At 38.6% G+C, this 12,766-nt stretch overlaps 1 protein-coding gene across 2 annotated transcripts in view; it reads right to left on the minus strand.

Annotated features, from left to right (window-relative positions):
• Positions 1-12,766, minus strand: part of GPR158 (G protein-coupled receptor 158) — a 209,874-nt gene that overhangs the window by 83,336 nt on the left and 113,772 nt on the right. For both annotated transcript variants that reach the window (XM_080384638.1, XM_080384637.1), the window contains exon 5: positions 5,574-5,642. In XM_080384638.1, coding sequence (XP_080240764.1) covers positions 5,574-5,642 — 69 coding nt within the window. The remainder of the gene's footprint in view (positions 1-5,573; positions 5,643-12,766) is intronic.

Genomic DNA, 12,766 nt, shown 5'->3' on the forward strand with positions numbered 1-12,766 from the left:
GAGGCATAGATGCATAAAACTATTATGCACTATTCCATTTTCACATCTGTTAATGCCAAAACCAAAGCTTTCCACTGATCCTGCTCTGCTCAGGGCTGTGACCAATGGAACTATCACAGCCTTATCCTCCCAACATGCAGGGCTCACACCTTCTATGCTAATATACATACAGATCATTTGAGGGAAAATAGTCCACAATCACATCTAAGCTACACTACTCCCCACTTTGTATTCCTTCTCATAAAACAAAAAGGTAGGTCATTCTAGCTTGAGTGTGAAAGTGGGAGTAACACAGTTCCAGAAACAGATCCTAACACCAACTACATGCAACAAGACATCTGAGTGCAAAGTTTATTCCAGGCTTCACTACTGAACTGCTTCATGAGCATTAGGAAGTCAGTGCACCGCTACCCAGCAGCTCCATTTCTCTAAACTGATAGCAATATTGCCTCGCTATAATTAGCGGTTTGGAAGAACAGGGGGTAGCAATAAAGACAAATAATTTGGATTTCTTTAGCCAAAAGAATAGAAGACTGAAGGGAAAAATCCTAACAGTCTTCAAAGAGATACTCCACAGCCTCCTAAGCTATGCCATCTCAGGGTCTAACTGACCTCACTGTTATAAAGGTTCCCCCAGACTCTCTAACCTAACTTTCACTTGCTGGAATTTAAACCCAGTACTTCTTATCTGCTATATCAAGAACATGGAGAAGAAATCATTCCCTTCCTCTTTGCATCATGATACTCACTAACTCTTATCACTGGCTGTAGAAATTGTATCATAATATTGCACGGATTTTGGAGTGCATTTTGGAGTTTCAGTTAAAGTAGACTGGAAGTATGGAAAATGTTTAATATATCAGATAACCCGCAGTTGCCTAGGGTGGAATTCATCACCATTTGAGGCAAAGAACCCAGACTTCCATTATAGTCAATGAAGCCTTGGCCATGATACACTTCATCATCAAGTTCTAAGTCTAAAACAAGTCATAAAAGGTCCAATTTCTCTTCACTAACTCTTTGTTAAGCATAGGGTGACTGTTTCAGCTATGGATATGTATATAAGAAACACAGACTCGTAGAATAATTTAATTTGCAATGGAGCTCCAGAGGTCATCTGGTTCAGCCCCCTGCTCAAAGCAGGTCTAATCAGGTCAGGTCACTCAGAGCTGTGTCCAGTCAAGTCCTGATACCTTCAAGGATGGACATTCCACAAGCTGGGCAACCCATTCCAGTATTTGACCACCTATTTTCCAACTTGCACCCATTACAGATGCCTAAAAGCAGCTGAGATCTGACCCCTAATGCAATTAACAGGCTACTCTTTTGCAATATTGTGCTTGTGCTTACTTTATTTGAAGTTCTTTGCAACATGCAACAAGTTTTCAAACCTGTGTTATACAAGACGTATTCCAAGGATTAACATGACAAGGAGTTAGGAAAGGTCTAAAAGCTCCATCATTATTAGTTAGTATTTCTGGAAAAGGAAAGTAATGAGAATCTTCCTCTCAGGTGCCAAGTATAGAAATTAAGAGACTGCTCCATAAGACAGTCAGGTTTTGGCTCTCTATTCAAAATCTAAGAACAAAGAAATACGAGAAAAATCAATTAGAGAGCCCAGGGTTCATTTGGAGGAGGTCCATCAACAATTGGAAAGACTAAGTAAAGGGAAATCAGAGATGTTACTGTGAGAACTAAAGAAAATATCAAGAAAAGAACCTCAGAAATGAGAGTTCCCCTGCAACTACTGGCTAAAACCTATGCATCTCTAATTAGACAAAGCTCATCTGCCTGCTTATAATTCAGAGAAGACCAGTGTGTTGTTATCAGTATAGCAAAACTTGAATTTGAATAATAAATTTTGGTGGAGACCATCATTTGTGCTTCCCATTTGGTTAGAAGGGCATTGTAACAGCTGTTTTTCTCACCAAAAGCAGCTGGCTGGTGATATTATTTTTCAATTAATGATGGTACGCTATGAATAGATTACAGCATGTAGACATGAAAACAATGACAATTAGTGAAAGAGATTAAGCAACATAACAAAGTAAGTTTTGGTTTCCATTTAATTGGCGGGTAGGGAAAGTCAGAGATGCAATAAAGCCCTTCTGGACACAGCAAAATTTTTATGCTGAAGGCTCTCAAAACAATCCAAGACAGACTGGGTGAATGAATCTAGAAAAAGTGAGAATTAAGAAAGTGTAAAGGAGTGGAGAATAACGATGCAAAAGACTCTAAAGCAGTGTTGAGAAAATCTATGGGGATTTTGATTTTTAAATAAGAATGTAATTTTGCACAGAATACTTAAATGAACAGAGATTTGAGCTATTTAGAACTGAAATGCTCTCATTTTATCTCTTTATATTGTACGTGCACTAAGCCAAGCTGTGTAATTCTGCATTTAGTTGAGTGTGAAAGGAAAGCTTTTTGGTGTTACCTTCCAAATAACAATAGAAGAAGAGATGATACAAAAAGGAAAACAGCCTTACGTTAAAGGAGAACACCTTACTGCGGTGATGCTTGTCTGGCCAAAACTGCTGAACTTTTAACTTGCATTTCATGTTAGCTGTGGAGAACATAGTCCAATTCGGGTGTGTAAGAGGTGAGAGCTGTATTAATTAGTCTTAAAGCTCTAATGTACTCTTCTATCATGAAGTAAGGACCAAATGAAATAGTTGAAACAACTCTGCCTCTGGACACGTTACAAAGTATTTAACCACACCCCTGAGTTTCTTTTCAGAAACAAGTAAAAAGATCAAATAAATGGAAGAAGTAAATAAACAATGGATATGACCCAGGAAAAAGAAGATCTGCTTTGCAGGTATGTGAGTTATAACCAATGCGATAATTGATAATCTATGATCTACACCTTACTATGAAGGAATATGTATGTGAATGTCAGCTGGTGCAAACGAGACTCTTTCTTTTTAGAGCTCAGGCTTTCTTTCTCACACCACCCTGCTCTGCTTTGTGGTCCTTTTCCAGACAATAAGCACGTGAGCACACTTGGGATACTATCCATGTACAGCAAAATGTCAGGAGTTCATGTTCCAAGGGATCACACCCCATAATTCACACCTTGCAGAAACACAGGCTTTTCTTTCTCAAAGATTATACACTGGCTTTGAGCTACCTGGTCTAGTGGAAGGTGTCCCTGCTCATGGCAGGAGGGGTGGAACTAGGTGATATTTAAGGTCCCTTCTAACCCAACCCATTCTGTGATTCTATGATGTAACTCACCTCTATGACTATACTTTAAAGCCTTCACAGATTTATTGTTCCACTGTCTTGCCCTGGATCAGAAGTTGATGAAATCTACCTTGCAGCGAATTGAGGGGCAGGGAGGTTGAAATTCTGATACTTCTGTATCAGTCCCAATCTTCTTTTTTTTTTTTTTTTTTTTTTTTTCACAAAAAACATATTCTTGTGGTTGGTGAAATCAGGATTATCTGTCTGAATATTAATATGACCTCCCACTACCACACTCTCTACATCCCTCCCCTAAGACCTTGAAAATAGAAATGGTAACATTTCTCTCTTTTCTGTTTCAGCCTGTAGGAGTAGCAGCCTGATTAGTAATTACCTGCGCAAGAAAGAAAGAAAGCCCCAGCAGAGTGCGGAGCATAAAACTGCTATAAGAGAGAAGTCAGGTTATACACTTTGCATATTAGTTTCTAACAGAATGTGTTCTCAGTGGACTGTTTTAGATAGTACGAGAATGAGATGTGCAGAGAAGGACAAGCTCTAGTCAACTATCTACATCCCAGCTGGAAGACAGACTAATCAGGAATTCTCAGCAAAAAAATTTCCTCAGAATACACCAAACTGTCATTTTGTTTTTGCTGTACATTTAACACTACTAATGTCAGTGAAAAAAAAAAAAAAGGGTGGTGATGGAAATGTTTAAACATCAGTGAAAAGCTGAGGGGATGCTTTGGTTATCAAATCTCTCCCTCCCAGCTCTATTTCTTTTCCTCTCCCTCTGCATGTGAAGGCAGTGGATGGCAATCTCTTGCACTTAACAGTATGGCTCTCCTTCAAGTCAACTGCTGAGAGAGAAGTGATTTTTCACTGACAGTACCCCCGAGGCTGAGCACCTGAAGCCTGAAGATAGATAGCCACCAAAGGACGTTCATCCTTTGAAATACAATTAGAGGATCGAGACAAGAACTGGGAAAGAAACTGAAGATGAGTGATGGGTGAGCAGACTGCAGGCACAGCGAGAGCTATGAGGCTTTTGGCAGACTCTGGAGTTGAGGTTGTACAAACACTGACTGGTTCTTACGGAGCCTCTGCCTGGGGAAGCCACTACACGGATCCAGGGTTCTCTGGGAAAGCCAAGAGGAGATAGCCATGGAAAGGAAAGCCCTTGCGTTATATGCTTTATGCATTTCTGTGAATGCTTCCCAGCATTTCTACACCACCTGAGGAAGCAGTGCATGGGCTTTCAGTTCTGCTCACTGGAAAACTGTATGAAAGGAGCTCTGAAAACCCTGGGGAGAGGTACTGCAAGTTGTAAAAAGTATTCGTACAATATGGAAAAAAATCAAAACTACTTTCTTCCTGATGTCTGCAAAGTGAAAGATGAAAAAACACATAAAACCATCTTAGAAATGGACACACTTTTTCTTTAGAACACGAAAGGCCCACATGATTCAAAAATCAACGTATAGAACTTCCATCAGTATTTGGTTTTGCTATAGTATTCTTCACACCTCAACCTTCTACCCTTTATTTGCTACTTGTTTAGCAACTGCTAAGGAGTTTTGTTTTTCAGCTAGTCTCTCAGTAACTACACGATGGTCTGTAACAGCACAGAAGATTCTGACTATTGAGGAAAGGAGACATAAACATATTTTAAAATAATCCACAACTCCATCATTGCTTGCCTCCTGATCTGCACGCTTTCTATCAACTTCATTGAATTTACACTTAGCTGTCTTGCTTTGTCTAGTCATTACCTGGGGTTTATGTGGCAATTAACAAACTCAGGTTTTCTGGGATTTTTGAAAAGAAAAGGATCTATATTTTTGTGAGTTTTGTGATAGAATCCTTATGCACCAGTGAAATCACATTTTTTTCCCCACTTACAGCATAGGGATAATACCATCTTGTTTCCCTAAATACATGGCATTGCAGATACCATGTAGCTTCAGAAACATCAAAATATATGCTAGTAATACACTGAAATTGTTACTCTCCCTTGTACTACACTCTACAGAAATACTTGGTATAATCAATGTTTTACACACCTTGCACATTTTTCCCATATCATAGCTTAGAGAGGTATCATCATTCAAAGCAAAAACTCAGCTTAATCCAGAACACCTAAGAGTTCCAAGTAAAAGACACTGGAAAGTTCCTTACACTGAAAATGAAGAATTATTACAAATATAGTAAAACATTCAAGTGTTCTTAAGAATCTTTTCAAAACACAGCATATTTTATAGTCAGATTAAACTAATAATTACATGAACAGTTTTGAAATTTATATTTACATCAAAGTAATTCATACAATTTTTTAAAATGTCTGCAAGAATAAAATTTTTCAAAAAATGTATAGTTTGACTTACTGGGAAGTACAGAAGAAGTGATCCAAAAAGGATGGTTTCCAACAGCACCAGCCCTGAGGCCCTGATACTCTAGAAGACAAAAAACAATACAAAATTTAGAAAATTCTCTCTGTGTGCCATTTAGAAGCTGGGTTCTTTGCAGAAGGCACCTTCACTTTTGTCAGCATAATGCTTCTACAGCAATGCTTATTAAAGCACGGTATTAAGCTGTCTGTCATATTGGCATGCTCCACATTCTTTAATTCACAGGCCCATTACAATGGTTGTGTTTTACAAAATCCAATTTAAAAAATCACTCTTTCCTATGTGAAATACTATTCAACACAGATTACCTGGATATGTTTTGAAACTGCTGAAATTGCTCTCAAGTGTGAAGAAAGATGGGTCATGGGAATTACAGATATGAATTCAACTGTAGAATGTGTTCTGTACTATTTAAATTTCAAGAAGTTCTTCGAACATTGTGGCTTATTTAATGTTAATGACTTGGCTTCTATAATATGTATGAATAATCTACAATTCTACTGAATAGAGTGTGCTCTTAGATTGAAAGCACCTTTATTTTTCCTGAAATTTTGTACAAAGATGTTGATTCAGATATTAACTTGTTAGAATTGTAAAACATCATGCCATTTGCTCATTGATTCTAATGCATGCTCTCCATCACAGTTTTCTTACATTTTAAAATAAAAAAAAATATCACAGAATCGTAAAATCATTTAGGTTGGAAAAGATCATTAAGATCATCAAGTCCAACATTAACTCAGGACTGTCAAGTCCATGACTAAACCACATCCTGAAGCACCACATCTATGTGTTTTTTAAACATTTCCCAGGATGGCGATTCCTCCGTGTCCCTGGGCAGCCTGTTCCAAGGTTTGAACACCCCTTCTGTGAAGACATTTTTCCTAATATCTAATCTAAACCTCCCCTGGTGCAACTTGAGGCCATTTCCTCTTGTTCTATTGCTTGTTATCTGGGAGAAGAGACTGACACCCACCTGCCTACAGCCTCCTGTCAGGGAGTTGTAGAGAGTGAGAAGGTCCGTCTGTCCCCCATGTGTGTTCCGTGTCATCCATCATACCCCCACACACACTCCCCGAGCTTTTTTCCTAATACAATGTGTGTTCCAATAAGTTCCACAATTTATGTATAGTGCATCTGTGCCTTATCTTAAAGACAAAATGTCATCACTGCTTCCCATTTAACCATCTTCTTCCCCTGAGACCCTGTTCCATACACTGTTCTGAAGAACACGGTGCTTTCCTGATCCAAGCAATGCTGGCAGACTGGACAGCCAAAGAGGCTTTTCCAAAAATCTTTTGAAAAATCCCCTTCTTTCACATCACAAAATCTTGTGGGCTGGAATTAATGGTTTATGGTAATCCCTCTAATAGTTCTAGATGGGAGAAACTTATCTTTCAGAAGTAAGACAATTAAAAAAAAAAACCAAAACTGAATGGATGTACAAATTTTTGGTGCCCTGGGGTCCAGATTCATTTTGCAAAAGACTGGGAATTTGCTAGATAAAAATGCAGCTTTTCAGTTAATCTATAATCTTACACTGATTTCCGATTTCATCATTAATTTTTTCAACTGGTCATTTTTACAACATCTAATGTACTGAACATAGGTTGAAAGACATGGAGAAAATTCTCAGAAAACCTTTTTGATATGAGACAATTATGGAGCTACCTAATTTCTAGCAATGGTGACATTTTGCAGCAAGGCTGTCTAAGGCATGTATATCAGCAGAGATGTCATCAACATCCTACATAATTGTGCACCTCAAAAATTATCAGAAGTTACTTCCAATGGGTATTCACATCAAAGCTTCTGTTTTAAATAAAGAAAAAACAAAATAGCTCCAGGGGCATCTTGGTGCTACTGATGCTATTTCAATCGCAATTAAAGCCTGGAGTGAGGATTATGAATGGTTTTCCACTGGTCTTAAGATGATAGTTGTGACTATTTGGTTCAACCACTGCAAGATTTTTGCAGGAAAATCTTAGGAGCACACCTTTTTTCCTTATTCTTGGCCAGAATTTTTCATGTATTTGAGAACCATTATTATGCCTCCTCTCTTCTAGATTTTTCCAATTCTTTCACTTTTCCTTGTGGATCTTAACCTTACACTTTTGTACTAAGAGTTTCACATTAAGGACTGCAAAACACCTCTCTCTAAAATTGCACCCTGAAACTGAGACATATATATTTCTAGTAAAATTTTCATGCTTCCATGAAACGTTTCTTAAAAAAGCAAAGCAAAACAAAACAAAACACCGACAAACATCTAAAATAATGTAACCACCTTTCTAAATAGAATGCAATGTCTGCCTTAGTGATTGCTAAAACTTTAATATTTACTCACAAGTGCAGCTTATATTTATACTGGGTTCCTGCAATGGAAGACATTTGTTTCAAGAACTGAAGTTAAAGTGTTTTGGTTTGGTTTTTTTTCTCCATTATGATGTTGGGTAAAGCATAAACACAATCTCAGATGCAAAAAGCTGGGAAACTAGTAACTGAAATGCCAATGTCAGTTTTTTTAGGCTCCAGCGATCACACTGTTCAATGATGTATCAAATTCAGCTGAGTCAGTACTTTATATAATTTATTTCTGTCACTTGGACATATGGGCAGCCTTACCCACTACTCTGCTAATGTAAAGACAGTCCACCACTTCTGTACTGCATTCCCCCACGTTAACAGCCCTGCCTCACTTCATCTAGAAGGATGCTCCAGAGAGACACTCATAAAGCATATATATCAACAGGGAAAAAAATTGCACAAAGCACATTGATTCTGCATTTGTGAGACACTCATTTATTATAAGCATCCCTAAGCAATAAACAAAGATGCACAGGGATGATATTATCTTTTATGGCTGCTGTAATAAAGTTATTTATGTACCCATATTTCTGTATTCAGATGCATTCAACTTTTTCAAACAGCATTACAAAACCCAATACATATAGATAACTTTTCAAAACTGTTTTCTGCAGACACTTCTGTTCTGATCTAACACCAAAAAGCTGGAAGCAAATGTTTAGATGCCAGTTATGAAGTCATTAAATGGAATACTTCCAGATTATTTTAATTAAGAAGTGACTAGACTGCCAATTACTTTATAGCATATACATTTGAAGCTATGGATCATGCACACTGCTTTGACACATACAATAGAAAGTGCAAATATTTTCATAAACCATATATAGCGGTGTGAGTTATTTCACACTTCTAGTGAACGCACAAATTTAGCCTGAGACGTAAGTTCTGCATGTAGCAAATGGGGAGAAAAAAAAAAAGCTCAGAAAGCTTAGAAAAGGTTAAAGTCTGCCTCCGATAACATAGGTTTCACACTTTGTGATGTCCAGCACTGTATCACAAATTTTAAAAAATGCATTATAGAACCATGTCCACAAGATTCCTTTTGTGGTCCTGATTCTGCCATAGCTGGGAGCTCCACATGTTTTGAATCAGTTTTTCTTCACAACACCTTTGAAAGAGAACAGCACTTTACTCATCAGAAATTACTGCAGAGGGCTCTGTCCAACACCATACAAGACAATGGCAGAGGTCAGTGAACTCATGTCTCTCTGAGCAATACTCAAACCACTGAAGAAGGGTTTTTTTTTTCTTATTTTGTACAATGCATCTGTGCATGACAAATGGCCAAGCCACTAGTTGAAATGGGCATCATATAGGGAAGATAATAGGGAAACGGCCTAAAGAAGCTGGTCTTCAAACAGCTCCTCGGGTGAACATCGTTTTCTAAACAATTATTGCACACGCTGATAAGTCTTTTCCTATCAAGCTTTTTTTCTGGGCGGCATGATCATAAGATAACCTGCAGGGGCAAAGAACTTCAGTGTTTCCAGCTCCTCTTCCAAACATGATTTTCTTCTCACCTGTGTTCCAGTAAGAACCGTTCTCTGGATTTTCTATGCATTTCTGTTTCCTGCCCTGAAAGAAGCGTGGCTTACAGAGCAACGCTGGAATTCAAAATGAGCTTGAATCCAGGTTTTGACTGGGATTTTATCTCAGTCTTTGATACCTGGAGTATGAGAGTTTTAACCCAATGTTTACAGATACCACAGCTCTCCTTAATAGGATTCTTCAGCAAATGGAGCACACATTCTGGCAGAGACGAATGCCATCCACAGCAATGAAGAAAAGCACAAACTTCAAATAAGAAATAGTCCAACCAAAGAATTATTTTTGCATAAGTGTAGAGAAAAGAAAAAAATGGGATGGAAATGGAAGTATCAGAATGCTCCCAAACTACATTTTTGAAATGCCAATGGTTAATTTTCTCTACTGCAAAGAAAAAGATCTTTTAATAACAAAAAGGTAACATGAGAGCTTTTGGGTTAGAAAAAAATACACATTGACTTAAAAAATGTATGAGACTTTTTTTCTTCCAATAACCCTCACTGTAGCCCAAGAGGTAAGGTCCAGGAAGTAGCACCTTCATCCAGCACTGAAGCTTTAGTATCAGGGAATAGCTAAAGAGGAGAAAACCAAAACTAAGCAGGATGTTTTAAAATTAATTTATTAGACAAGGATACTCTATATCAGATAGACAGTATTTCCGCCAGTGTCTGAGCACCAGTTTTTCCACCAAAAGTTGAATCCTCCACTGTACAAACTTTGTAGACACAGCCCCCTTAAGGCACGGCTGTGGGCAGCTTGACTTTATGGGAATCTGCAACATACACAGGAGTGAATATGCCCACATACCTCAGGAAAAAGGCCTTTGCTCTTTTAAGAAAACAAATGAAAGATGGAAACAAATAACAACCCGAAGCCTCCACCAACTGGTGCCCACCTATACTGTCTGCACAATTAAAAATCTCCAATGGAATTCACAGAAATCATGACCGTTTAGGACATAGCCCTGAAATTCCACACAGTAGGATTTTCTTCCACTTGCATGTAACATTTGCTCAATTTCTCTTCCTCTTCGTCAACAGCTGCTTGTTTTTTTGCATCTGCCTTGCTTGTTGGCATTTATTTTGGGGTTTGCTTATTTATCTGGTTGTTCATCTTATATACAGTTCTGTTTATTGTCACTTCATCTGTGTGCTCATTTCCCTTTTGGGGTTTTACTTCTATGTTTACTTATTTGTGCCAGTAAAACTGTCCTTTCTGGTTTTCCCTGTCTCAATGGTTACACATTGCTGACACCTAAATGCAATTTATTTTGCTTCTAGCTTCACGCTAACTTTCAATTAGCTACCTCTGCCACACATTTTCCATATTCTCTAGGTTTGTTTGCTTGTTAGGTAACTGAGATCTTGGAATAATAATAGTAGTAGTAATAATGATAATATATATTATATAGATAATAAAGATAAGTCAAAGGAGGAAAGGTAATGCTTGAACTAGGCATTAGCTTCAATCTAGTCTCCGTCCAGAAATAAAAAGTTGGAATCAAACCAAAAGGAAGCAAAAAGTAGTACAATATATATATTAGAGGTCAAGACCAGATATGTACTGGTTTCTACCATCTTGTTCATCCTGAGCTAGAATTTTTTTAGAGAGTAGCTACCATCCTTCAGTTCTCCAATGAACAATAAAATCCTCTAGGACAACTGTAGCAAATCTGATGCTTTTGTCAAATTGTCAGCCATGAGAAGAATTCAAGTGAACTACAATATGTGTTTCATGGGAAGCCATCAATAGGGCCAGCTAGCAAAATACAAGACAGGTTGAAGTACATGGTAGCAAATGCAAATAATGAAGTAGTGAGGACACAGGACATAAAGGTCCCTAAAAATCTGCATACTAGAACAGTAAAATGCCTTGCATCTCTATGTAATGTACTTTGAGAGGCATTTATGGAAAAAGTGAGCTTAAGTAAACTAGTATGATGTAGGCAGTGGCACAGGCCACATAGCCGAGCACATACCCTTGTGTTATACAGCCACTACAGACTGGACCAGCACTCCAACTCAAGGAGGAACACGCTAGGAAACATTCACAGCAGCTCCTTCAGCTGTGATACAGCTACTAACAGTTGTGAGATGCTACTGACTGTTTTGCATTTCAGTGACTAAAAGTTTTAAATAAGTGTTGGTGATCTACAGTAAACAAAACTATTCACAAAGTCAAGAAATAATCATGGTTGTTACTGGCTCTGAGTTTAGATATCACCTCCGTGTGAGATTCAGGGTTTGATTGCAACTCCGTGTCCACATATAGGGTCAGTCATGATACATCATGTCATGCTACATGTTCAGTCCATAAACAAGTTGAGGAAGAGCTACACTGAAACTGCCTTTGTAGGCTTCCCCTTGGAAGATGAGATGCAATGGTGGGTCATGGTAACCCCACAGCAGGTTCTTTTGCTCAGTCAAGCAAGATGCGCTGATGAGAGGAGACAGAGCCTTGGGGCAAGGGGCAGGGAAAGCAAAATCAGGGTGCTGGGGTGCAAGGCAAGGCAACCCTGTGACACAGGAGACCTTGCCAGACCTTCATGTGGTCCAGACACCTAGGCAGTCAAAGCTGTTTTTCTCATTAACTGTGTTTTCAATATTTCACCACGTAAAAATATTCTGAATTAGCACAACAAGGAAGTAGAGGCTGGTTCATTACTTCTGCTCTCCTGTGAGGCAAACATAGCAGTCTCTGCAGAGCAATTCCTTTACAGAAGGCCTCATTCACTGTTTATCCGAGAAATACAGCCATTTTCTAACTTTCTCATGTATCTTTTCTCATTAATAAAAGCAAACCAAACACACTATTACAGGGGGGAAGCCATTCACCACAGGTCTGTGCTGCCCTGTGAAGGGCAGTCCAGCTGAGACAGAAGCACCCCTTTGGCACAGAGTCACCGCCGGGCTCGGCTGAACCAGCAGGACGGGGGCTAACGCCTGCTTTGAAAACTGAACACCTGAACAGAAGGCAGCACAATGAAAGAGGGAGCGTATGCCTGAGTGAAGAACATCAGATTCTTTTTATATAGCTACTGCAAAACACAGAAGACTGTGTGACCACTCATCAGTGCTCGGATAAAAGTAAACACGACTGAGGTGCAGCTGCATTATTACCATGCAGGTGGCTAACATGTAGATCACCCCGATTCCATTATGAGTTTTTGAGGTCTACAGCTTTTCTAGGCAAGGAGCTAGCATGTTAGGAATGTACAGAGAGAAAACACAAAGTTATTAATCTGAAAAGAAAAAAAA

This window comes from Falco punctatus, assembly GCF_963210335.1.
Source record: "Falco punctatus genome assembly, chromosome: 4".
NCBI classification, from domain to species: Eukaryota; Metazoa; Chordata; class Aves; order Falconiformes; family Falconidae; genus Falco; species Falco punctatus.